This window comes from Heloderma suspectum, chromosome 14 (assembly GCF_057233095.1).
Source record: "Heloderma suspectum isolate Gila_16-S chromosome 14, 16-S_ref, whole genome shotgun sequence".
Classification (NCBI taxonomy): Eukaryota; Metazoa; Chordata; class Lepidosauria; order Squamata; family Helodermatidae; genus Heloderma; species Heloderma suspectum.
In genome coordinates, this window is record NC_139471.1 from 10,518,295 (window position 1) to 10,545,780 (window position 27,486).

Sequence of the window (27,486 nt, forward strand, 5' to 3'; positions counted from 1 at the left end):
GGTTGGAAGGGGCCTACAAGGTCCAACCCCCTGCTCAATGCAGGAATCCAAGTCAGAGCATCCCTGACTGATGGCTGTCCAGCCTTGTCTTGAATGCCCCCAGTGTGGGAGAGCCCACCACCTCCCTAGGTAATTGGTTCCATTGTCGTATTGCTCTAACAGTCAGGAAGTTTTCCCTGATGTTCAGCCGGCTTCCTGTCACTTGAGCCCATTATTCCGTGTCCTGCACTCTGGGATGATCAGGAAGAGATTTTATAAACAGTTGGCCTTCTTCTCTGTGACAACCTTTCAAGTCCTTGAAGAGCGCTATCCTGTCTCCCCTCAGTCTTCTCTTCCCAAGGCTCAACATGCCCCGTTCTTTCAGTCTCTCTTCATAGGGCTTTGTTTCCAATCCCCTGATCATCTTTGTTGCCCTCCTCTGAACCCTCTCAGAATGCCTGACCCATATCAAGGCATCAAGAGGGTATATGCCCACTGCTTGTTGTTCTATGAGTGTCCACTGCTGCTCTGAGGGGCACAGTGTAGGCAACAGATGAGCCTCTCTGGGGAGCTCATTCCACAACCAGGGTGCCACAGCAGAAAAGGCCCTGTCCTTAGTAGCCACCCACCCTTGACAGGGGCTCCAGGAGAAGGACCACTGAAGATGATCTTAGGGCCCAGGCGGTACAGTATTACACATAATAGAAAAACAGCTTATATTAGCTCCAAACGTATCAACAGAGCAGAGACACATAGACACTCACATATCCAAGCAATATTCCATGACCTGATTAAAAACCCACCATATGCTGCCAAATACCTGAGAGTTTGGAGAACCAAAAAAGAGGGACCACACCACCAAAAAGTGGACGAAAGAGGACACAAATCTGCATAAACGTAGCATGTGCAAACTTGTGTATACAGATGCCAACTGAGAAAGAATGACGGTCATTGCAATAGAAATGCAATACTACATCTCACTATAGCAAAGAAGACTGGGGCCAGGGGAGGTGTGTGCCTGGTACTTAGTCTGCTGTGCTGCAAAAGTGTTAATGGGCTTCTTAGGGTTCTTTATCTTTAAAGCAGAATGAGACTGGACTGTCCTCCAAATGGGGAGCACCTTCGAATGGAGCACGGCCCTTCAAAACAAAGGACTGTCCTCTACCCTACAGATGCATGAAGCATTATGCTCAGTTGTGAGACGCAGTCCCACACACAGGCATGGGGAGGGGGGAGAATCTCAATGGGGGGGGAAGAATCTAAACAGCGGGGTCAACAGGCCATGACGTTCAAGAAGCCCAGCCAGCGGTTGGATCCAGGTTTGCGATGCTTCTCACAGCAGCCCCTCCAGCAACTTGAAAATGCTACACAGAGAGTTGGGAGACACTGCTGGATGGGGTGAGGTGTGGTGTGCGTTCGTGTGTGTGTGTGTGGGGGGGGAGGTTGAGATCCCACAAATTTGGGCGGAGAGACCTCCCACGAGTATAGCCCTTCCTCTCGCAGAAGACAGATCCTGGATCCAACCCTGGGACATCCGTGGTGGTTCGATGCAAAGTTCAAATATAGGAAGCTACTCCCAGTTTAGCCTGGAAGCATTTGTGCTTTCACAGGCTGGGCCTCTAATATTTCGTGGCCTCAGGGCCCCACTGCTTGCATTCTCTCCCCATCACCCCCCCCCATCAATACCTGTCTCCGTGTGCGTGAGTGTGTGCGCGCATAATTTGCCAACTGAGGATAATCACGCATCTGATGCATTGGACTCTATTTTTCTGGCATAATAAATACTTTGAGTAGAAAGGTGGGATAAAAAAAACATTGACTGGATGGATGGATCTGTTAAGCAGCAATACTCAGCCCACATGCCTGAGAGTAAGACCCACTGAACTCAGTAGGATGTACTTTCAAGTAGACATATGGATGGGATTGGTTGCAATCCTAGGCGCGTTTAGACAGAAAAAAGTCCTACAACTCCCAGCATGCCCCAGCCCACAGGGGAATGCTGGGAGTTGTAGGACTTTTTTTCTGTCTAAACAGGCGTAGGATCGCGCCCTTAGTCTTGCAGGTGCCACAGAACTCTTAGTTGCTTTTGCAGCTGGAATTTGCTGATACGTTTTAAAGTCTTGTAATTTCCAAAGCCCCTTCATGGATCACTGCCTTGTTGTGGTGAAAGGGCTTGCGTAACTCACTGAAGCCATAAGCTATGCCGTGCAGGGCCACCCAAGACGGACAGGTCATGGCAGAGAGTTCTGACAAAATGTGGTCCACTGGAGAAGGAAATGGCAACCCACTCCAGTATCCTTGCCAAGAAAACCCCATGGAACGTATCACAAGGCGAAAAGAGATGACGCCGGAAGATGAGCCCCTCAGGTCGGAAGGTATCCAATATGCTACTGGGGAAGAGCAGAGGGAATTTCCAAGTAGCGCCGGAAAGAGTGAAGCGGCTGGGCCAAACCCGAAAGGACACTCAGCTGTGGATGTGTCTGGTGGTAAAAAGAAAATCCGATGCTGTAAAGAACAATATTATTTAGGACTCTAAGGAGGGCTGAGCGCCGAAGAATCGATGCTTTCGAACTGTGGTGCTGGAGAAGACTCTTACGAGTCCCCTGGACTGCAAGGAGGTCAAATCAGTCCATCCTAAAGGGAATCAACCCTGAGTGCTCATTGGAAGGACAGATACTGAAGCTGAAGCTCCAATATTTTGGCCACCTAATGCGAAGAGAAAACTCCCTGGAAAAGACCCTGATGCTGGGAAAGATTGAAGGCAAAAGGAGAAGGGGACGGCGGAGGATGAGATGGCTAGATAGCATCACGGATGCAACGAATATGAACTTGAGCACGCTCCGGGAGAGAGCGCAGGACAGGAAGGCCTGGCGTGCTATGGTCCATGGGGTCACGAAGAGTCGGTCACGACTGAACGACAACAACAAAAATTTCCAAAGGCAATCTCAGAAATAGAGACAATCCGGAAAAAGGATGCCGTGTTTTTTTTGCATATATAATCTGTCTGTGTGCATGTATTGAGAATTTTAAGCGTGATGGCTCAGAGATACCCCACATACTGGGTGGATGGGGGATTAATTAGGATTTTTTTAAAAATGTGTTTTTTAATAAATATAAATAAGCATTAAAAATAAATAAATGTTTAAATAAAAAAATAAATATTTCTCCTTCAATCCCACCGACCAACACTGGAGGGCGCCACAGGACTGCATTTAAATCATCCTCCCGACATGGCCAGAATGAATTATGACTGCCCATAATTCACGCCGTCCCTGGGCAAACCCCACCCTACCCCCGCGCCGGAAAAGCAGGAGTTAAGATGGCGGAGCCGGAGGCGGCGGCACCGGAAGCGGCGGAGCGCCCGCAGGTAAGATGGCGGCGATGGAGGCGACGCGCCGGAAGCGGCGGAGCGCCCGCAGGTAAGATGGCGGCGATGGAGGCGACGCGCCGGAAGCGGCGGAGCGCCCGCAGGTAAGATGGCGGCGATGGAGGCGACGCGCCGGAAGCGGCGGAGCGCCCGCAGGTAAGATGGCGGCGATGGAGGCGACGCGCCGGAAGCGGCGGAGCGCCCGCAGGTAAGATGGCGGCGATGGAGGCGGCGGCACCGGAAGCGGCGGAGCGCCCTCAGGTAAGATGGCGGCGATGGAGGCGACGCGCCGGAAGCGGCGGAGCGCCCGCAGGTAAGATGGCGGCGATGGAAGTGAGGCTGCCGGCGGGTCGCCAGCGGCTGGCGCAGAGCTTGCCCCGGGGGGCAGGAGAGGGCGACCGGGACCTGGTGGCGCCGGGGGACACGATCACCACGGACCCCGGATACATGAGGTGGAGCGAGGGCCCTTCCCGCGGTCGGGCGGGGCGGGGCGGGGCGGGGCGGGGCGGGGCGGGGCGCGGGGGCGAGGCTGTGGGGCAGGCAGTGCCACGGCCGGGCCCCCGCCCCCGTGGGGCTCACTCGGAGTCCTGCGCCCCTGGCGCACGCGAAGGCGAATAGCCAAGAGCGCCCCTGAGCATGTACAGAGTAATGCCCCTCGCAGCGCCCGACGCGGCCTTCCCCAACCCGCTGTTTTGGATGGGGCGCCAGCCCCGGTCTTCCCGGACTTTGGCCGCGCTGGCTGGGGCTGATGGGAGGTGTTTTATTTTATTTATTTATTTATTTCATTTCTATGCCGCCCAATAGCCGAAGCTGTCTGGGCGGTTCGCAAAAATTAAATCCAAGCAACACACAATAAAACAACTTAAAATATACAGAACGTCAAAACCACAAGGTGACGTCCCAAGGCTCTGGCGGGCGCCGGGTTGGGGGCGGCCGGGCTTCGCCCGCGCGCAGCAGCTTTGAGGGCTGTTCTGGGGGGGCGTGGTGCGGGGGTGGCGCCCCTGCCTTGCGCGCGGAAGGGCCCGGGCCGGGCTCGGTCTCCGGGCTGAAACCTGGAGAGCTGCTGCTGCCCGTCCGCGCTGACAGGACTGGGCTGGATGGGCCAAGGTTCTGAATCGGTGTAAGGCAGCTTCCGATGTTTCTAACAATTCTCTCCTCGTTTGCTGCCCAGGAATTGGGCATGCTGGTTCTAAATGCAGGATTTCCATCTAGCCATCATAGCCAACAGCCACTGGTAGACCTCTTCTTCTCCCTGTATTTGTCTAACCCCCATTTAAAGCCCCTTCAGGTGTCCTACTTCTGTGCAGAATCAACACGCAAGCAGGGAGAGCGTGCGGGCTTCATCCCCTCTTGTCACGTCCTCGTTGCCCATCACATCTTGCAGGCAAACCTCTGTCGTGGGGAGCCTTTTCTGTGCAGCGTAGAACTTGGGGTTCTAGATTGCGTGGGGAGCTCAGACAAGCAGAGGTGGCTCTCCGCGTCAGAAATCATCCCTCCATCTCCTGGAGGGTGATCGTGATGAGGGCATGTTGCTCTTGCTGACTTTCGTATACTGTTCTTAAGCTGTGTTGTTTTAAGCTGTGTTGTTTTATTGTTGATTTTTTTAAAAAAAGTTTTAGTTCAAAGTTGTTTTTAGTTATACGTTGTCTGTATTATCTATATGCTTTTATGTCACTGGTTTTTAAACTTTGTATACTGTATTTTAATGTTTTAACCTTTGTAAACCACCCAGAGAGCTTCAGCTATGGGGTAGTATATAAATGTAATAAATAATAATGATAATGATGACATTATTATTATTATTATTAACAGGGGCAAAGCTGGCATGGGTATCCTCTCTCTCCCCATTGTGGGTTGATTCTGCATAGAAAAAGAGTGCCTAAGCAGGGCTTAAGCCAGTGGCTATTTGTTATGCTAGCAAATTCCATAAATTAATTGCATGTGTGCAAAAGTACTTCCTTTTGTCTGTCCTGGATCTACTTGAAGTTAGTTTCATTGCATGACCCCGGTTTCCTAGAACTATGAGAGAAAGAGAAAAATGTCTCTGTCCACTTTTTCCACGCCATGTGTAATTCTATAAACTGCAATTATGTCCTGTGCTCCCAGTAGGTACCTTTTTTCCCTAAAGTAAAAAGCCTCAAACTTTAATTGCATGCAGCCTTAGAAACAGAAGAAGCGTAATACAATCCATCGACAAGCAGCAGTTGTGCTGTGGCGAATCTACAAGCACTTCCTTGACAGCATTTTCCCCCTATTCTTTGGCAGGGGTCATGGGACTTACCTGGGTGACGAGAAGCTTATTGCATCTGTGGCAGGTGTTGTGGACAGGGTCAACAAGCTGGTCTGTGTGAAAGCTCTGAAAACAAGGTGAGCGGTCTTGAGTTCCAGAAAGGTAGCTGTGCTAGTCTGTTACCCCAAAAACAACAAAGAGTCTTGTGACATCTTTGAGGCTAAAACGCTTGTTTTAGTATGTGCTTTTCTGCAGTTGAGTTGACTTTGTCAGATCCAGGCCTGAAGCGCTGCCCTTGTTCAGCAGATGTACATGCGCACAAACTTACAGAGAACAACACTGTGAACGGTGGGGCCAAAGTGGGCAGGTCTGCACGATCATGGAAGGAAAATGAGCCATGGTGGCTTATTGTACAAACCACCCAGCAACCCTAGAACAAGCCATGGGTTTCAGGGTGGTTTGCATCCTAGTCTCAATTGAACTGTAAATCCATGCTGGGCAATGCACGGGCTGCATGCGCCTTCCTCCCAGTCTGTTTTGCTGCCCTCACTTCCCCCCGAAGTTCCACTGACAAATTTTGGCAGTGCAGTGGCAGCAGAAATGCCACACTTTCTCTTTAGAATAAGGCGTGTGGTGAGTACACACATTGTTTGAATGGCAAATGGAACTCTCCTGTGTCTCTGGGAGCACAATTTGCCTTTAAAACAATGCACATGCTCACCGCACACCTTGGGGCCTTTTTGGCTCCCAGACTCTCCAAAGTTGCTCATCCCTGCTATAAATGAATGAAACTTGTTGCTGCTAACTTTACTGCAGCACTTTATCAGAGGTTTGTGGCAAGAGACTTATGGCTGTGAATTCTTCTCAGATTTTTTTTTAATTGGCTCTCTGGACTTTGAATGTATGCATGTTAATGTGCGGCACATTGATTCCAGATGTTTTGTACTTACACAACTTGTGTGCTCGAAAGCTTATGGCACCCAAGCGGTGCTGAGGTTTCAGGCTTGTGCAGGAATTGGCAACCCTTTTTCTAAAGTCGCAGAATTACTGGTGCAACCGATATTGGGGTTGGCGTGCTTTTCTCTGTTCATTCGCTCTGCTCTTGCATCTCACTTCATTCTGATAAATACTCTTAAGAGAAGTAGTGAGATTTATGGCTGAGAAAAAATTCTGCTTGAGAGTTGCCTTTGTTTTTTTGCTTGCAGGTATAATGGTGAAGTTGGTGACATCGTGGTGGGGCGTATCACAGAGGTACCAAGTTAATTTTCTTTCTTTAAAATGTTTTTTGATTATAAAATATCCAAAGTGGTTTCAGAGTTCCATCTTTCTTTCCTTAACGCATGTAAGATTCTGGTGTTAGAGTAAATACACCTTTATAATCTTTTTTTTTTAAAGTAATTAATATCTGTAAACTGCCCAGAGAACTTTGGCTATGGGGTGGTATAGAAATGCAATAACGAATATTTATTCATTTAAAACATTTATACCCTGGGTCTCTCAGATGCTGGTTTTCAACCACATGGGGCAATTTGTTAGAAAGGTGGAATATAGGATAATAGTTCCTAAAACAAAATCCCAAGTTTTTAGTAGCATCCATAAAGTAAAAATGCATAACAAGTGTGAATGTGAAGAAAAAGAAGGGAGATTAAGAGGGCAGTCCTATGGATTGTGCTCTTGATAGAGGGCTCCGAATTTGCCTATCCTATGCACTGCTGGCAAAAGCCAGGCCCGGCGAGAGGATGATGGAGGTAATTTTGCCTCCATTCCTCTGTTTAAACTGCAAAAAGCAGCTAGACGGGCCTCTGAGCCCATCTAGCTAAGTTACTTTCGGTGGGCAGGGAGGGGACTGGAGAGGCCATAGAATTATAACAATCTTATTATTTATTTCATTTCTATACCACCCAATAGCAGAGGCTTTCTGGTTGGTTCAGACCTCTCTCTCTCTCTCTCTCTCTCTCTCTCTCCCCCCCCCCCGACATTATAAACACCATGCAACATTGCACAATACAACATTATAATAGTCTAAAAAATGTTAACATACAAAATTTACAACAACTTAAATAGCTAAAGACAATTTCAGTACACCATTTCAATAACAGAGCTGTTGAAGACAGCTGACATAAGTGCCCTGTCATATGTCATTAAATGCCTGGGAGTAGAGGGTGGTCTTAACCTGGTGCCAAGAAGATGACAGTGTTGGTGCCAGGCAGGCTTCAGTTGGGGGCCACCACTGAAAAGGCCCTCTCCCTCGTTGCCACCTTCCAAGCCTCCCTTGGAGGAGACATTCAGAGAAAGGCCCCAGTTGTTGATTGTAATGCCTGGGTTGGTTCATGTCAGGAGAGGCTTTCTGTCAGGTATTGCGGTCCCGAGCTGTGTATTATGTGTATCCCGAGCTCTCCCTGCCCACCAGGGCACCCCTTCTTCTCCTTCTCCTACTTTCGTTACAAGGTCACAGGTGTGACTTTGTAAGAGAAGCTTTCCATGGTGGATGGGAGGGTGTGAGGGAAGGAACATCCACAGTCGGATCTCATAGCTTTGTCTGCGAGCATGGAGGAGGAGATACACAGCATCCTACGTATGCCCCAGATGCTGTCTGTGTTTCATAGGATTGCTCTCTCTCAGTGCAATCCTATACATGTCTACTCAGAAGTACAACTGAGTTCACTAAACTCCCACACAACTCCGCATAGGGTTGCAGCTGAAAATGGCAACATTTAAAAGCTGTGACACAGCAAAAGGGTACCAAATCCTAAAGCACCTTGTTGTTGTTCAGTCGTGTCCGACTCTTCGTGACCCCATGGACCATAGCACGCCAGGCCTTCCTGTCCTGCGCTCTCTCCCGGAGCGTGCTCAAGTTCATATTCATTGCATCGGTGATGCTATCTAGCCATCTCATCCTCTGCCGTCCCCTTCTCCTTTTGCCTTCAGTCTTTCCCAGCATCAGGGTCTTTTCCAGGGAGTTTTCTCTTCGCATTAGGTGGCCAAAATATTGGAGCTTCAGCTTCAGTATCTGTCCTTCCAATGAGCAGTCAGGGTTGATTTCCTTTAGGATGGACTGATTTGACCTCCTTGCAGGCCAGGGGACTCGTAAGAGTCTTCTCCAGCACCACAGTTCGAAAGCATCAATTCTTCGGCGCTCAGCCTTCCTTATAGTCCAGCTCTCACAGCCATACATTACTACTGGGAAAACCATAGCTTTGATTAGACGGACCTTTGTCGGCAAGGTGATGTCTCTGCTTCTTACTATGCTGTCTAGGTTTGCCATAGCTTTCCTCCCAAGGAGCAAGCGTCTTTTAATTTCATGGCTACAGTCACCGTCTGCGGTGATCTTGGAGCCCAAGAAAGTAAAATCTGTCACTGCCTCCATTTCTTCCCCTTCTATATGCCAGGAAGTGATAGGGCCAGATGCCATGATCTTCGTTTTTTTAATGTTGAGTTTCAAACCAGCTTTTGCACTCTCCTCTTTCACCCTCAACAAGAGGCTCTTTAGATCCTCTTCGCTTTCTGCCATTAGGGTGGTATCGTCTGCATATCGGAGGTTGTTGATAATTCTCCCGGCAATCTTAATTCCGATCTCTGATTCATCCAACCCGGCATTTCTCATGATGTACTCTGCATATAAGTTAAATAAGCAGGGTGACAATACGCAGCCTTGTCGTACTCCTTTCCCAATTTTGAACCAATCGGTTGTTCCATCTCTGGTTCTTACTGTTGCTTCTTGACCCTCGTACAGGTTTCTCAGGAGACAGGTAAGGTGGTCTGGTACTCCCATCACTTTCAGAATTTGCCACAGTTTGTTGTGATCCACACAATCAAAGGCTTTAGCGTAGTCAATGAAGCAGAAATAGACGTTTTTCTGGAATTCTCTTGCTTTCTCCATGATGCAGCGAATGTTGGCGATTTGATCTCTAGTTCCTCTGCCTCTTCGAAACCCAGCTTGTACTTCCGGTAGTTCTCGGTTCGCATACTGCTGAAGCCTAGCTTGTAGGATTTTGAGCATCACCTTGCTGGCATGTGAAATGAGCGCAATTGTGCGGTACTTTGAACACTCTTTGGCGTTGCCCTTCTTTGGAATTGGAATGTAAACTGACCTTTTCCAGTCTTGTGGCCACTGTTGAGTGTTCCAGATTTGTTGGCATATTGAATGCAGCACTTTAACAGCATCATCTTTTAGGATTTTAAATAGCTCGGCTGGAATACTGTCATCTCCGCTAGCTTTGTTGTTACTAATGCTTCCTAAGGCCCACTTGACTTCACTCTCTAGGATGTCCGGCTCAAGTTCAGTGACCGCACTATCATGGCTATCAGGGACATTCAAATCTTTCCTGTATAGTTCTTCTGTGTATTCTTGCCACCTCTTCTTAATCTCATCTGCGTCTGTTAGGTCCCTGCCTTCTTTGTCCTTTATCATGCCCGTCTTTGCACAAAACGTTCCCTTGAGATCTCCAATTTTCTTGAAGAGATCTCTACTCTTTCCCATTCTATTGTTTTCCTCGATTTCTTTGCATTGTTCATTGAAGAAGGCCTTCTTGTCTCTCCTTGCTATTCTCTGGAACTCTGCATTCAGTTGGGTATATCTTCCCCTTTCTCCCTTGCTTTTCGCTTCCCTTCTTTCCTCAGCTACTTGTAAAGCCTCATCAGACAGCCACTTGGCTTTCTTGCATTTCTTTTTCTTTGGGACGGATTTCGTTGCTGCCTCCTGAACAATGTTACGGACCTCCGTCCATAGTTCCTCAGGCACTCTGTCTATCAGGTCTAATCCCTGAAATCTATTCCTCACCTCCACTGTATATTCATCAGGGATATGATTTAGGTCATACCTGAACGGTTTAGTGGTTTTCCCGACGTTCTTCAATTTAAGCCGAAATTTTGCAAGAAGCAGCTCATGATCTGAGCCACAGTCAGCTCCAGGTCTTGTTTTTACTGACTGTATGGAGCTTCTCCATCTTTGGCTGCAAAGGACATAATCAATCTGATTTCGATATTGACCATCTGGTGACGTCCATGTGTAGAGTCGCCTCTTGTGTTGTTGGAAAAGAGTGTTTGCTATGATCAGCATGTTCTCTTGGCAAAACTCTATTAGCTTTTGTCCTGCTTCATTTTGTACACCAAGGCCATGCCTGCCTGTTATCCCGGTGATTTCTTGACTTCCTACTTTAGCATTCCAATCCCCTATGATGAAGAGGACATCTTTTTTGGGGGTTAGTTCTAGAAGGTGTTGTAGGTCTTCATAGAACCGATCAACCTCAGCTTCTTTGGCCTCAGTGGTTGGGGCATAGACTTGAATTACTGTGATGTTGAATGGTTTGCCTTGGATTCGTACTGAGATCATTCTATCATTTTTAAGATTGTACCCCAGTACTGCTTTTCCCACCCTTTTGTTGACTATGAGTGCTACTCCATTTCTTCTATTGGATTCTTGCCCACAATAGTAGATACGATGGTCACCTGAATTAAATTCGCCCATGCCTGTCCATTTGAGTTCGCTGATTCCCAAGATGTCGATGTTCAATCTTGCCATCTCATGTTTGACCACCTCCAGCTTACCTTGATTCATTGATCTGACATTCCAGGTTCCTAAACAATATTGTTCTTTACAGCATCGGATTTTCTTTTCACCGCCAGACACATCCACAGCTGAGTGTCCTTTCGGGTTTGGCCCAGCCGCTTCACTCTTTCTGGCGCTACTTGGAAATACCCTCTGCTCTTCCCCAGTAGCATATTGGACACCTTCCGACCTGAGGGGCTCATCTTCCGGCGTCATATCTTTTAGCCTTGTGATACGTTCCATGGGGTTTTCTTGGCAAGAATACTGGAGTGGGTTGCCATTTCCTTCTCCAGTGGACCACATTTTGTCAGAACTCTCTGCCATGACCTGTCCGTCTTGGGTGGCCCTGCACGGCATAGCTTATGGCTTCACTGAGTTACGCAAGCCCCTTCGCCACAACAAGGCAGTGATCCATGAAGGGTTAATAATAATGCTGGTTTCCAGTACTGCATTTGGCAAAGGCAAGATTTGAATCCAGGACTTCCTTGTTCACAGTCTCTTTATCCACAACTAGCTATGACAAACTGTGTTCGTTATTTTTATTCATATGTTTTAACATTTATATAGCCCTGCCTTTCTAGGTTAAATCATCCTCGAGGCAGGTTACAAATAAAAAAAAATATATAACAAGTTTTAATCAATCCTAGACAATAAAATAATAGCACTAAAGTTTTTCAGAAGCGCGCACACACACAAAATATAGTAGCAGACAGCAGTCCTAAAAATGAAAGTTATCTGGGGTAAAGGAGGTGGCCAGGCTCTTTCTAAATGCATTTAAATTTCCTCACTCTTCCTCATCCTCCGAAGGCTTGCTCCACTGCAGAGAAATACTTTGGTTTGGAGCTACTTTTTAAAAGGTGATTTCTTTCCCTTTTTCAGGTTCAGCAGAAACGATGGAAAGTCGAGACCAATTCCAGGCTGGATTCTGTCTTGCTCCTTTCTTCCATGAATCTTCCAGGCGGGGAGCTGGTGAGTGGCTTCCCAAATTCCTAGAGCTGGAAAGCCCCGGCGTTGACAGAGAGAGCAGAGAACCAAGGTAGCTCTCCCCTGTCACTTGGAGGGCAGGGCTGCCGTGATGGTCAGCATTGTTGGGCCCTTGCCGAGGCCCACGTCCACAATCCCTGGTGCTGCTGCCACCGCTTGTTGTTGTTCAGTCGTGTCCGACTTTTCGTGACCCCATGGACCAGAGCACGCCAGGCCTTCCTGGCTGCCACTTACCATACTGCATGTTCCCTTGTCCCCTCCAAGCAAGTGAGCAGTACCAGGAGCAAGGAACAGGACCGCCAGCCTCTGCTCACTTTGCCCTTTCCTTTTGGCCGGCTCTGTGGTCTGGGCCCCCCCAAGGGAGAGGGCGACCAAGTGTGCAGTGATGATAGGAGGAAAGAGGTGGGCTGACTGAGGAGATCTTGCCCAAGGTGCTCCCCCCTCAAACCCAAAACCTGGGGCAGACACAGCTGGGGGCTTACACCAGGCTTCCTCAACCTTGTCCCCCACCAAATGTGTTGGACTGCAACACCCATCATCCTTAGCCAGCACGCTGCTTGGGGATAATAAGGGTTGTAGTCCAACACATCTGAACAGTGTCTGGTTGAGGGAGGTTGGTTTACACCCTACGAAAGATAGGACAAGAGCCAATGCGTTCGAGCATGGAAAGGTGAATTTAGCTGTGGACCAGTGTGGTGTCATGGTTAGAATGTCGGACTAGGATCTGGGTTCAAATCCCCATTTCTCCATGAAGCTGACTGGGTGGCCTTGGGGTATTTCTCAGCTTAAGCCAGGGCCGGCCCTGACGTTGGGCAGAATAAGGTGACCACCCAAGGCAGCAGGTTCTGGGGCAGCAGTGGCAGTCCCTTGCTCCTTCTGTTGGAGGACAGAGCTGTGGCTGTCGTGTGGCCTCCTCTGCATCCCCAGAGACGCCTTCTGCCTTCAGGTGTGATGGAGGGGGTTTCCCAGCTGCCACTGCAGTCGGCTTCTGTGCTGAGACACTGTCCTGCCCTTTGTCTCGGGCAGCAAAATGTCTTGTGCTGGCCCTGGCTTAACCTACCTCACAGGGTTGTTGTTAGGATAAAAAGAGCTTCGGCTATTGGGCGGTATAGAAATGAAATAAATAAATAAAGGGAAGCGGGGGGAGGGAGTCCCTTGTATGCTGCCTTGACCTCATTGGAAGATGGGCAGAATGCAAATGTAAATAATTAAACGTTAAAACAATAAGATCAGTCCAATGATAGTTTACCGAAACCATGGAAGGCCTCACCTTGTGTTTTTTCTCTAATGCAAAGCTTGGCCAGCTGCCTGTCAGGATGGGGCTGCAACATATTCCTCTTCCCTTCCCATCCCCTCTTTCTTATCGAGCATATCTTTAAGGCTGCAATCCTATATGCCCTTGGGAGTAGGCTGCTTTGAGCTCAGTGGGGCTTGAGCGGATGTGCGTAGGACATTCAGTGGGGCTTACTCTTAAGTAAGTGTGCCTAAGATTGCAGCCTTGACCACTGTTGAATGGTACAACTACCTTGAATTCTTTGGCAGAGAAGTGGCATGCATCTGTACCTGTATCTCTAGTACAGCAGAGGTGGGGAACGGCTTTGTCCCTGGAACCCGTCTTGCCCTCGCGGAAGTCCTCCATGGGTGAAGCCATGCCCCAGAGAGGGTGGGGGCCGCTTAAGCATTTGAGGCTCCTCATATGAGGAGGCATTGGCTTGGTCCTTCGACTGCTCTCCCCGCCCCCACCTCATGTTCTGTCCTGTCCTGGGTGGAGCAGAAACCCACTGGGCTCAGAACAAGGCAGCAAAGCAGGAGACAAAGCAGGCCGGAACTTGCAGCGCCCAGGAGAGCTCCCAGTGATCAACTTGCTCTGACAAGCTCTGAAACCAAACTGATGCCTATTATTATTATTATTATTAATTGCATTTCTATCCTGCCTTTTTTCCTCTTGCAAAAAGAACCCAAGGTGGCTTACATTATCTTCCTCCTCTCCATGTTATCCTCACAACAACAACCCTGTGAGGTAGGTTGGGCTGAGAATCTGTGATGAACCCAGTGAGCTTCCAGGGCTGAGTGGGGACTAGAACCTGGATCTCCCGGCTCCCAGTCCAACACTCTCACTGCTACACCACACTTGCTCTCTTTTATGCTACAGTCCCAGACTCCGCCCTTTCCTACAAAACTGAAGCTGTTAAGGGACAGTCCTCTGGCAGTCCTCATCTCTCCAAGAGCCCATGCGTGGTGCAGTGCCAGCTTTGACACATGGGCTGTGTGGAATGTGGGCTCTTGTTGAAGGGGGTGCTGGTCCGGTGCTGGAGCTAGGCTCAAAGGACTTAGGCGAGGGGGTCTCTGGCAGCTGCAGGGCTGCTTGGACCTGGAGTTTCCTCTGTTGGCACCACAACGTCAGAGTCCATGTCGCTGCTGGACTCCTGGGCCACGACACCTTCCCAGATCGTGGAGGAGGCAGGCCAGGCAAAGCTCAGACTCTTCCTGGGCGCCCGGATGAGCTGCTTCTCCAGGCAGCTGCTCAGTCACGTCTGGATTTGCCCATTGGGGAAGACGTGGGGCACATGAAGCACTGAACACACAGCCTCAAGGAGTGGGTTCTGCCCTTAAAGGTGGCCTAAAATCATGTTAAGGAAATGTGCTGCATCCTGTAGGACCAAAGTAAGTGTGCTTCCATCTCCCTACCTTTGGCTCTTGCTTTATCTATGCAGATTTGATTGCTTGGGTAAAACGCGTTCAACTGACTTAATTGGGCAACGGCCCTGCTAATTTTGCTTGCTTTTGTGTGTTGTTTTTCAGAGGCGAAGATCTGCTGAGGACGAGCTGGCCATGAGGGATTACCTGCAGGAAGGGGACCTCATCAGTGTATCCATGCTCTTGGCTAAGGCAGGCGTAGGCAGACAATCGCATGGTCAGGGAAGGTCTGACAACCTGTAAAGCAGGGGCACAGAGCCTCTTTCAGCCCCAGTGCCGATTGGCATTTCAGAGACGCTGCATTCCAGCAGTGGGCGGGGCCAATGGCAAAAGGGGTGTGGCAAAAAATACCAGCATGTTTTAGCTTGAAGTTCTTGCTGCCAATAACTAAGCCTTAGGAGAGGCATATCAGCCTTGTGGGGCCCAATCCCCTGTCCCATGCTCCCATCTAAGCCCCATTGAGATGAGAGTGCAGCGTCAATTTTGTGTGGCTCCTGTTCATTTCGTTGGATCTCATGTAGGAGGACTACCTGGTGGGTTGGGCCCCATCTTAACTGGTGGGAGGGGGGGTTGCTCTTTGGATTTTGGGCTCCCAGCACCGAAATGGATTGCGCCAGCCCTAAGAAAGGATCACTGTTCACAGGAGCCAAGCCCCTGATTTTGATCTTGGACCCAAATACGCTTGCTGGAATAGATTCCGCTTGCTGTGATGGCTTTTTAGCAGATAAGGCAGATATAAATGTTAATAATACATTTTTAAAACTGCATGTTTCCGCTAGTCCTCGCCTGCATTGTGTCCTTCCCCAGACCCACCAAATCCGCCAGTCTTATTCCTCTCCAGTCCTTTGACTGCTGAATCTGTTCTGTGGCTCTCAAGTCCCTCTCAGTAATGCAGCCTTTTAAGTAAGACTTTAAAAACAACTGGGAGCCCATAAAAATGTTTTATAGCCCTCCTGCCCACACAGAGCTACGCTCAGTCAGATGTAGCCTAAAATAAGAAAGAACCCTACCATTAATTTAGCATCCCTGCCTGGTCTACTGGGGATGATTGTGGCTCATCATAGATGATCAAACTCCTTGCAAGTCTGCAGTAATCAGTTCATTGGTCATAGCTCAGTCGCCTTGTGAGAGCAGCTTTGGCCAGGATGCTGTAGCCCTGTGTGTCATCTTGTGGATGCTCAGCATCCTGCTAGTATTGCGTTTGTGAACTGGACAGCAAGAGGGATTCGGGAAATGCAATCTGTAGACATCACATTTCCTTAAGAGGTCCTGTCAGGCCGAGGTCCAGGCAGTGTTCTCTGATGGGGCGGTATCGCTGCATACCCGGAGTCTGAAATATGGAAAGGTGAGTTGGCTTTCATTGCTTCCTTTAGTTTTTGTTACCTGTATCATATTATGGTTGCAGCAGTGAAGCCTCTAATGCCTACAAACTGGTGTGATGGCACAGAATGTTCACAACTATTCCAGCTGTCCTGGATTAGATTGGCTTTGCTTTGATCAACTCTAGATGTCAGTCTCCCCTTAAAATCCTAATAAGAATACTTTTTACAAAATGATTTTTGAGGTCGAGGGGATTTGGGCACTATGCAACTTTCTTGCCCTTGCCTCACTAGATGCATCAGTCAAAATTCCCTCTTCTGCACAACTCCTGTTCTCCTTTGCTTCTGGTTATCCTACACACTGCTGGAAATGGGGAATAGGGGAAAAAGAGGGCAGGGGCTCTTGTATCTTTGGATTCCAAGGAGAACGAGGCACCAGTAGCTTTTTAAGAGTTGTGCAGAAGAGGGGCATTTTGGGACTCCTTTCCCCTAGAGGTCAGTCAGAATTAAACCTGAATATATTCTGGAAGAGCTGTATAATTTTCATGTGTGCATATGGTGACTAGGATTGAGCAAGTGTAGGGTATCTTGTTATGTTGGGGTGAACAAATCTAGACCATCTGCTAAAATTCAGTCTTTTATGCAATGATTAGAGAGGTACAGGTGATACCAGGCTTACCTTGTAGCTGGTCATTGCTGTCTTGTTCTGCTCTAGCTTGGCCAGGGAGTGCTAGTCCAGGTTTCCCCATCCCTCGTGAAACGGCAGAAGACTCACTTCCACGACTTGCCTTGTGGGGCTTCTGTTATCCTTGGCAACAACGGGTTCATCTGGATCTACCCAACACCTGAACAGAAAGATGAAGAGGCTGGGGGGTTCAAGACCAACCTGGAGGTGAGCCGATGGCCCTGGGATGCAGTGGAAGAAGAATTGTCAAAAGCCTTTGGTTGGAGTTCACGAACAGAGTTTATGCTGAGGGTTAACTGGTGGCCTTGGGCAAACCTTGGCTTTCTGCAGTTCCCCAGTTCCCACTATAAAGGGAAGGGATGGACAGTGGTAGTATGCTAATAGAACTTCGTAGAAGGCTGCTTGGAAGGATGGGGAGTGTCTTGGAGCTCCATTCTCCAACCCCTCCTCAGAGTGGCCCCCTGTGAAAATGAGTTGCTGACCATGGCGTTTTTCACACATGCTCTATTCTGCTACCCTTGATTACTTGTACTGAACATGTGAACTTATTCATAATGCAAGTCTCAAATCTGTGGTGTGATTTATTATTACATTTATATCCTGCCTTTTTTCCTCTTGCAAGGAACCCGGGGTGGCTTACATGGCCCTCCTCCTCTCCATTTTTAAAACCTAATAGCCCTCTCGTAGGTTTGTTTGTTCGTTTATCTTATACGTTTATGAGTCTCCTTTGGGCACAAATAGGGCCTCCATAGTAACCTACAGTTAAAAGTTTACAAAATGGTTTGAAAACTTTACAAAACAGCACCAACGTTGAGAGCAGGAGGGCAGCTTAACAACGTGTGGAGCTAACATTTAAACTACTGAAAAGCCATATAGAACAAAAAAAGTCAACAGCCCGCCTAAAACTGAACAAAGAAGGAGCCGACTTGGCTTCTTTTGGGAGAGTTCCACAGCCGAGGTGCTGCTACAGAGAAGACTCTGTCCTGTGTTCCCCCTCTCTTGGTGATGGGATATGCAGAACGGCATCCTAAGATGTCATTGAGTGCCAGGTGTAGCGTAGGAGCGTACAGTTCCTGATCCCTAGAATGGGTTGAGTGTTCTTTGAGGCCTCAGGTTCAGCCTTCCACTTGAAGGCTTTCAGACTGCAAAATTGGAATCGGTTCTGTGCAAGTCCCTGGAAACCTTGGCTAGAGATCAGGTGCTAGTCAGAATTGGACAGGTCGGAGCTAGTAAAGTCTGAACTGTATTTCAGAAGCCACTGGCTGGTAAAAGTCAGAGATCCTTTGCAGAGTTCTACTTGGTTATGTGATGAACAAAGTTAAGGTTAAAAGCTAGAAATCTCCATTGTGATGACTGTACCACAAAGTGTGGTGCAGAATCTCTGCTTGGAATCCAGAATCGTTGCATTCAGTATGTTTTTTCTTCTAAAGAGCAATTTTGTAATTCTCATGTTTTAGGAATAGAAACAGACAAACCTTAATTATCTTGCGGGGACTACACTAGTGCCCAGGGATGCTAAACCATGAGAACTACAAACTTCATATTTTGGTGCTATTTTAGCTGTATCAAGATCAGCGCTCGGAAAATGAGTTTGCTACTAATATATGAATGAATAATTTTTTATAGTTACAACCATTGGTTACAACAAAACAAATGTTTGTTTATTTATTTTATTTGTACCCTTCCTTTCAACCAAAAAGGCGGCTTACAGAACCAGTTAAAAGTGATTAAAACATTAAGAATTACAGAAAAATATTATTAAAAACAACGAAGCCACCAGATTACAGGTTAAAGGCCTTCTTAAATAAAGAGGTCTTTGCTTGCTGGTGGAAGGACATCAAAGATGGAGCAAACCTGGCCTCTCTTGGGAAGGAGTTCCACAGCCTGGGAGCAGCACTGAAAAGGCCCTCTCTCAGGTCGTCACCAAATGTGTGTCTGAAGGTGGCAGTCTCGAAATAAGGCTTCTCCAGAAGATCTTAAGAAACTGGCAGGCTCATATGGGAGAAGGCGGTCTTTCAGGTGGCCTGGTCCCAGGACGGTTACTAATATTAAAGACTAGTATTGTATCCATTCAAGTGGCCCAATTTGATGTGTATTGTGTCCATTCGTTGTGTAACTAATTGATAAAACAATGCATTTCTAAAAATGGAACATTTTCCATGGAGTAATACAGTGGCGGAAATCTTCCGCCCTCCATCACTGCTCCTGAGATGATGACCGCTAACTTGGGAACTGACTTGGATTTTCACACTTGGTCTCCCCCGTCTTTTCAGCCGGTGCCCCTTCCTGACCGCGAAGTTATCTCCCGCCTCCGGAACTGCATTGTGGCTCTGGTAACGCAGAAACTGATGCTTTATGATACCAGCATCCTGTACTGCTATGAAGCTTCCCTTCTTCACCAGGTAAGAGCTTCGGTCACTGCTTCATTTTCGTCTGGGCTGTGGGAGGCCTTTTTGGCTTGCTTGGTTATACCTGTTTTCGTGCACATGCTTTGCCGGCTTCCACAAAGAGCATAACATTTCCCTGCAGAAAGAGACTCTCAAAAAGCTTGCCCATTTTTTAATGAGTTGGCCCATGGCAGTTTGTAGGGCAACCTGGCAATTCTATTGTGTCCCACTGACACCACTGCCCAACGTTCTCCCTGCCTGAGCTGATAGAGATGGTCTCAGATTTGGTACTGAGGACTCCCAGAATGATTTAATTAACTGTTGCTTTAAAAAAAAAAGTTTAAACTGGCATTTTAAAGTCCTTCATGTTTTACCGGCTTGATATTATCTCTCCTTTTAAAACTACTTTAAATTATTTCTGTTTTTACATTGTTGCAATGTGTTTTATCATTTGTTTTATTGTATTTATTCTTATTATGTAGCCTTGGCCATAGAGTGACTCATAAACTGAACGACTAATAATACAAGCCATAGGGTGGTTTGGACTGAACACAGCCAGGGTGCTCCCAAACCGCAAGGGCAATGTGTTGTAATCACATGCGTGTTTTTGCGCGTGCAGGCAGGGCCGTAGCTCTGTGGTGGAGCCCCTGCTTGGCATGCAGGAGGTCCCAGGTTCGATCTCCGGCATCTCCAGGTAGGACTGGAAAAACTCCTGCCTGAAACCCTGAGAGCTGCTGGCAGTCAGTGTCGACAATACTGGGCTAGATGGACCAGTTGTCTGACTCAGTATAAGGCCGTTTCCTATGTCCCTCTCTCTTTTTAAATTACAGATCAAAGACCTTCTCAAACCAGAGGTGATGGAAGAGATTGTGCTGGAGACTCGGCAGAGACTGCTAGAACTTGAGGGTTGATAATGGAGGAGAGCGGTGAGGACTCATCAAGGCAGCATCGGCGCCTCCCTTTCTTTCGGTGACCGAGCCTCCCTAAAGTTTCTTTTTGGTGCGGAATTTCTTAGAAATCCTACCAAAAAGAAAAACAGAAGGAACCTTGGAAGCGATAGGCGCCTTCGGGTGTCCTTCTACCAAGAACAGCAAAAACTGAAAGACACCTGCCATGACCAGCAGCCACTGCCTTGACAAGGCACAGAATGTGCCTGCAACGTAACATCCTTTCCTGAAAATATTACAGGAAAATATCCAGGGCTCGGAGGGAATGGAGACTTGGAGGAAAGGAAGTGCTACTCTCATTCCCATTTGCTCACTTCGTTATAGATATCTGTGCACGTTCCTGCGTTTCAGTTACACTTCCCCAAAGCCCACCTGAGCCTTGCTGCGAAGGCTGCCAACAACCAGAACACAGACTGGAGGTTGGCATTTGAGAATGGTTGAGGATCCATTTTCACAGCAGAGGGGATTGCCAAGGGCAAAGCTCGATGCTGTAAGAAATACGGGCCCGCTGCTGAAAATGGCAGCCAAAGGATCCCCCTTCCCCCTCCATAACGTGGAGTGTAACTTGCCTGTGCTGCATCCTGCCATCGCGATGCTGTGTCTCTCCCTGTTTCCTGCTTTGCATCGTTAGCTGCTACTCGGCATAACGATGTCAGGAGATGAAGTAGATGATGGCACACATAGGGCAGTGGCAGAACGTCACACAGAGCTGCTGGTTTTCCCAGCACCTTCATTGTTACAACAAAGGGATGGGCAGCCTCTGGGAGCCAATTTCCCCTCTTCCCCCTGGCTGAATTTGCTGCTGAATTTCGGAAGCAAATTCAACCACAGCTGGATGGCGGAGGCTGCAAAATTGACCATGGGGTGGTAGGGGGACACTTGGTGTGTTGCCCACCTGTTATAACATGTTGTTCTGACAGAAGACTTGCCGGATAAAGGCAGGTCAGATTTGTAATCGGCCACTTTAGCAAACTGCAGGCAGATTTGGATCTGTAGACCGTACAGCCCGCAATCTGTGTGTCAAGTGATGGTACTGTGACAGGCCAGAACAGTTGTGATGGCTCCTGGCAGCGGCAAACACCTACAGCAGTTCTGTCAAGGCCTCTGAGCCATGCTGTCTCCAGAGTATGCGTGGAATACCCGAGTTAGGCTTGGGATTTGCCAGGGTTCAGCTGCCTGTCTTGATGGTCGAGCGGGGAGGTAAAATCAGCAGCATGCAGCCAAGCTTTAGATCCTCCCCCAGCTGGCCAAGTTACTTGGCCGTCTCGAAGGATTCTTTCTTGCATCATCCTAGCCAAAAGGCAGCTTCACCTCCTTGGTCTGCAACCAGCAGCGTCAAGAGCCTGTGTGATAATGCGAGCTCCTCCAAGTGTAAGGAACTCTTAATATTTTTGTACTGGAGAAGTTTAAAAATGGTTCAATAAACTTTTCTGTTTAAAATAAATAAAAGATCTGTGGGGTTTTGAGTATTTGGGGGGCAGATTTTGAATGGAAGACATAGGTCTGGCCTCTGAGGCACAATCCACCCAGATATTCTTTTGTACCAGTCCCATTAAAATAAATGAGAGCAACTCAAGAGCACAGTGTCACAGCCCCCCCCCTTTTTTCCAACCAGCTCTCATTTACAGCTCTATGATCTTATCTTCCTTCCTTGTCCTTATTGGTTCAAGGTCCCAGGTGGTGATGACTCACAGTACAAGTGGGTGAGTCCCTGTCCTGAGAAGTTTACAGTCTAAAATTCACAGAAAATGGAGGAACGGGTGTGTGGCAGGGGTAAATAGAATATGCAACTCTTTCAGTTATGCATGCTTGGACTTAATTACAGGCTTGAATTGCGTTACGAGCTACAGCTGCTGAAATTCCCTTTCTACACAGCTATTAAAGGTGCAGGAGCCCTGTCCTGTTCTACGTCTGGCCACCCTAGGCACAGCCTTTTTTTTAATCAGAGGTGGAGCGGAGTATCTCAGATATTCACAGTTCTATTTACTGGTATGTCCCTGTACTGATTGGAGACATCAATGGGCCTACCAGAAGCAGGAAGTGACGAGAGATCAGCAGTGAGCAAAACTGTCCACATGTTTAAGGCACTTCTTTTCTTCTGCATTAGTGCTATCGAATTCCCAGGCCTGTAGATGTCTCTCCAATGTCATGAAATGTGACTCTGCCCAGTGAGGGATGTGACTGTGTGTTTCTGGGCAATGGCCATGCTTCTGGGTTTCCTGTCTGCTACAGTGCCAGATGCAGTAGGAAATCCTGCTGAATCCTTAATCCCTCCCCTTGAGATAATGTCACTGACCATATATTGACAAAAAAATTGATCAGTGCTTAATGGGGTGACTGACCAAGAAAGAGATCTTAGGGTTGTGGTGGGCAGCTTGATGAAAATGTAGACCCAGTGTGTGGCTGCTGTGAAAAAAGGCAAAGTCCACATTTAAGTATAATTTTGTTCAGTCGTTCAGTCGTGTCCGACTCTTCGTGACCCCATGGACCATAGCACGCCAGGCCTTCCTGTCCTGCGCTCTCTCCCGGAGCGTGCTCAAGTTCATATTCATTGCATCGGTGATGCTATCTAGCCATCTCATCCTCTGCCGTCCCCTTCTCCTTTTGCCTTCAGTCTTTCCCAGCATCAGGGTCTTTTCCAGAGAGTTTTCTCTTCGCATTAGGTGGCCAAAATATTTGAGCTTCAGCTTCAGGATCTGTCCTTCCAATGAGCACTCAGGGTTGATTTCCTTTAGGATTGACTGATTTGACCTCCTTGCAGTCCAGGGGACTCGTAAGAGTCTTCTCCAGCACCACAGTTCGAAAGCATCAATTCTTCGGCGCTCAGCCTTCCTTATAGTCCAGCTCTCACAGCCATACATTACTACTGGGAAAACCATAGCTTTGATTAGACGGACCTTTGTCGGCAAGGTGGTGTCTCTGCTTCTTATTATGCTGTCTAGGTTTGCCATAGCTTTCCTCCCAAGGACCAAGCGCCTTTTAATTTCATTGCTACAGTCACCGTCTGCGGTGATCTTGGAGCCCAAGAAAGTAAAATCTGTCACTGCTTCCATTTCTTCCCCTTCTATATGGCAGGAAGTGATGGGGCCAGATGCCATGATCTTAGTTTCTTTAATGTTCAGTTTCAAACCAGCTTTTGCACTCTCCTCTTTCACCCTCAACAAGAGGCTCTTGAGATCCTCTTCGCTTTCTGCCATTAGGGTGATATCGTCTGCATATCAGAGGTTGTTGATAATTCTCCCAGCAGTCTTAATTCCGACCTCTGATTCATCCAACCCGGCATTTCTCATGATGTACTCTGCATATAAGTTAAATAAGCAGGGTGACAATATGCAGCCTTGTCGTACTCCTTTCCCAATTTTGAACCACTTGGTTGTTCCATGTCTGGTTCTTACTGTTGCTTCTTTACCCTCGTACAGGTTTCTCAGGAGACAGGTAAGGTGGTCTGGTACTCCCATCACTTTAAGAATTTGCCACAGTTTGTTGTGATCCACACAAAGGCTTTAGCGTAGTCAATTAAGCAAAAATAGACGTTTTTCTGGAATTCTCTTGCTTTCTCCATGATGCAGCGAATGTTGGCAATTTGATCTCTAGTTCCTCTGCCTCTTCTAAACCCAGCTTGTACTTCCGGTAGTTCTCGGTTCGCATACTGCTGAAGCCTAGCTTGTAGGATTTTGAGCATCACCTTGCTGGCATGTGAAATGAGTGCAATTGTGCGGCAGTTTGAACACACTTTGGCGTTGCCCTTCTTTGGAATTGGAATGTAAACTGACCTTTTCCAGTCTTGCGGCCATTGTTGGGTGTGCCAAATTTGTTGGCATATTGAATGCAGCACTTTAACAGCATCATCTTTTAGGATTTTAAATAGCTCAGCTGGAATACTGTCATCTCTGCTAGTTTTGTTGTTAGTAATGCTTCCTAAGGCCCACTTGACTTCACTCTCTAGGATGTCCGGCTCAAGTTCAGTGACCGCACTATCATGGCTATCAGGGACATTCAGATCTTTCCTGTATAGTTCTTCTGTGTATTCTTGCCACCTCTTCTTAATCTCATCTGCTTCTCTTAGGTCCATGCCTTCTTTGTCCTTTATCATGCCCATCTTTGCACAAAACGTTCCCTTGAGATCTCCGATTTTCTTGAAAAGATCTCTAGTCTTTCCCATTCTGTTGTTTTCCTCGATTTCTTTGCATTGTTCATTTAAGAAGGCCTTCTTGTCTCTCCTTGCTATTCTCTGGAACTCTGCATTCAGTTGGATAGATCTTCCCCTTTCTCCCTTGCTTTTCGCTTCCCTTCTTTCCTCGGCTACTTGTAAAGCCTCATCAGACAGCCACTTTGCTTTCTTGCATTTCTTTTTCTTTGGGATGGATTTCGTTGCTGCCTCCTGAACAATGTTACGGACCTCCGTCCATAGTTCCTCAGGCACTCTGTCTATCAGGTCTAATCCCTTAAATCTATTCCTCACCTCCACTGTATATTCATAAGGGATATGACTTAGGTCATACCTGAATGGTTTAGTGGTTTTCCCTGCGTTCTTCAATTTGAGCCGAAAGTTTGCAAAAAGCAGCTCATGATCTGAGCCACAGTCAGCTCCAGATCTTGTTTTGACTGACTGTATAGAGCTTCTCCATCTTTGGCTGCAAAGGACATAATTAATCTGATTTCGATATTGACCATCTGGTGATGTCCATGTGTAGAGTCGCCTCTTGTGCTGTTGGAAATGAGTGTTTGCTATGATCAGCGTGTTCTCTTGGCAAAACTCTATTAGCTTTTGTCCTGCTTCATTTTGTACACCAAGGCCATGCCTGCCTGTTATCCCAGTGATTTCTTGACTTCCTACTTTAGCATTCCAATCCCCTATGATGAAGAGGACATCTTTTTTGGGTGTTAGTTCTAGAAGGTGTTGTAGGTCTTCATAGAACCGATCAACCTCAGCTTCTTTGGCCTTAGTGGTTGGGGCATAGACTTGAATTACTGTGATGTTGAATGGTTTGCCTTGGATTCGTACTGAGATCATTCTATCATTTTTAAGATTGTACCCCAGTACTGCTTTTCCCACCCTTTTGTTGACTATGAGTGCTACTCCATTTCTTCTAAGGGATTCTTGCCCACAATAGTAGATATGATGGTCACCTGAATTAAATTCGCCCATGCCTGTCCATTTTAGTTCGCTGATTCCCAAGATGTCGATGTTCAATCTTGCCATCTCACGTTTGACCACCTCCAGCTTACCTTGATTCATTGATCTGACATTCCAGGTTCCTAAACAATATTGTTCTTTACAGCATCGGATTTTCTTTTCACCACCAGACACATCCACAGCTGAGTGTCCTTTCGGCTTTGGCCCAGCCACTTCACTCTTTCTGGTGCTACTTGGAAATTCCCTCTGGTCTTCCCCAGTAGTATATTGGACACCTTCCGACCTGAGGGGCTCATCTTCCGGCGTCATCTCTTTTAGCCTTGTGATACGTTCCATGGGGTTTTCTTGGCAAGAATACTGGAGTGGGTTGCCATTTCCTTCTCCAGTGGATCACATTTTGTCAGAACTCTCTGCCATGACCTGTCCGTCTTGGGTGGCCCTGCATGGCATAGCTTATGGCTTCACTGAGTTACGCAAGCCCCTTCGCCACAACAAGGCAGTGGTCCATGAAGGGGCAAGTATAATTAGGAATGGCATAAAAATAAGACTGCCGGTATCATATTGCCCTTATACAAATCTATTCTGGGACCAGACTTGTAATACTGTGTACCATTTTGGTTATTGTAGATATTGTAGAACTGGAAAAAGTGCAGAAAATGGCAACTACAATGATCAAGGGGTTGAAACAACTTCCTTATGAAGAAAGGTTACGACTGGGACTGTTTAGCTTAGGGGAAAAAAGGCGAATAAGGGGAGACATGCTTAGAGGTGCCCAAAATTATGCATGGTGTGGGGAAAGGGGACATTTTTCTCCCTTGTAATACTAGAACCTGGGGTCATCCCATGAAGCTGATTGGTGGGAGATTCAAGACAGATAAAAGGAAAGACTTCACACAGCACTTAATTTAACTATGGAATTCACTACTGCAAGATGTAGCGATAGCCACCAATTTGGATAGCTTTAAAAAGCGGATGGACAAATTCATAGAGGATAAGGCTATCAATGGCTGCCAGCCCTGATGGCTATATGCTACCTCCAGTATCAGAGGTGGTAAGTCTATGTAGGTTAGTTGCTGGGGAACATAGGTGGTAGGGTGCTTTTGCACTGATGTCCTACTTGTGGGTTTCCTGTGGGCAGCTGGTTAGCTACTGTGAACAGAACGCTTGACTGGATGGACACTTGATCTGATCCACCATGGCTATTCTTGTGTGTTTTGCAAGCCCCATCAAAGAATGATGCTTAATTTTTCAAAGCAGACTTGCACTGCAAGGTCCCACTGCAGTGCAAACGTTTGGAGATCATTCACTGTTCTGGACAAGGCAGAGCTGTAGTCTGACACAGCGTGTTCCTGGAAGAAAAATTTAAATGGGTATTCTACAGTAATTGTCCCCTATCAAGGGTTGTGAATATCTTCGCTTCTGCAGCTATATATCTCACTGTATTTTCATTTAGCCGTAAAAACGGAGAAAGAACGCGTGAAAGAAATGGTCCCCAAAGCAATATGGATGTCAGGGAAAACAAATTTATGACACATTGGTGTGTGGAAAGACCCAGGATTACTAGTTTGTTTACTGCTCAGTTGAAACACATGAGAGCTTTTCGATTCTCCAAGATGCCACAGCAACTGCCTTGTGAAGCCACAGTTTCTCTCCCACTCTTGGCACATGGCAGCATGAGAAGTTCGATAAATCAACCAATGTGTAGTTTACTGTCATGTTTATTGGGCTCTGGGGCTGCTTTAGTGTCAGGTTATGTGTGCTGCCTGCCTCCACTAATAAAGACAGAGAATCTGTTTTGCGTTTGCAAAATGTCTCATTCTGGGCTCTTCTTCTTTGGAAGATCTTGTCTCTTGTGCAGACAACAAACAGGGATGGATTAACGATCATATTAAGGAAGTTGAGGAGCAGAGCCCCAGACAGATTGGTAGTTACAGAGGAGGCCTTTAATAATGGGAGAATATATCCAATATGTTGTTTGCAACAGAGTTCCCTGTCGTTCACTAGATGGTAGTTGTTCCCTGATTATGAAACTTTGCACCCTCCAAAGTTTCAAAAATGAAACCCTGCCCCCAGTTTGAATTCCAAGGATCATTGCATGAGCCACACAACTCCCCTTGCTCCCCCACAATTATTACCTGCTGAATGTTCTACCCTATGTTCTGTATTGTTTATATTTTTAAATAAAATAAAAATAGTGTTCATTCAG

General features: G+C 47.3%; 1 protein-coding gene across 3 annotated transcripts; it reads left to right on the forward strand.

Annotated features, from left to right (window-relative positions):
- The first annotated feature begins 3,605 nt into the window (after positions 1 to 3,605).
- On the forward strand, positions 3,606 to 27,486 carry EXOSC2 (exosome component 2). 3 transcript variants are annotated; one of them, XM_084820820.1, is made up of 9 exons: positions 3,606 to 3,659; positions 5,612 to 5,713; positions 6,782 to 6,827; positions 12,004 to 12,093; positions 14,911 to 14,976; positions 16,082 to 16,150; positions 16,840 to 17,016; positions 19,083 to 19,211; positions 20,027 to 21,717. In XM_084820820.1, exons 1-9 carry the CDS (start codon positions 3,613 to 3,615, stop codon positions 20,105 to 20,107), a joined length of 807 nt encoding a protein of 268 aa, XP_084676946.1. In that variant the 5' UTR covers positions 3,606 to 3,612; the 3' UTR covers positions 20,108 to 21,717. The 3 variants fall into 3 exon arrangements, with proteins under 3 accessions (XP_084676946.1, XP_084676945.1, XP_084676947.1); XM_084820819.1 differs by having other exon boundaries at positions 3,658 to 3,798; positions 20,027 to 27,486; XM_084820821.1 differs by lacking the exon at positions 16,840 to 17,016 and having other exon boundaries at positions 3,658 to 3,798; positions 20,027 to 21,580.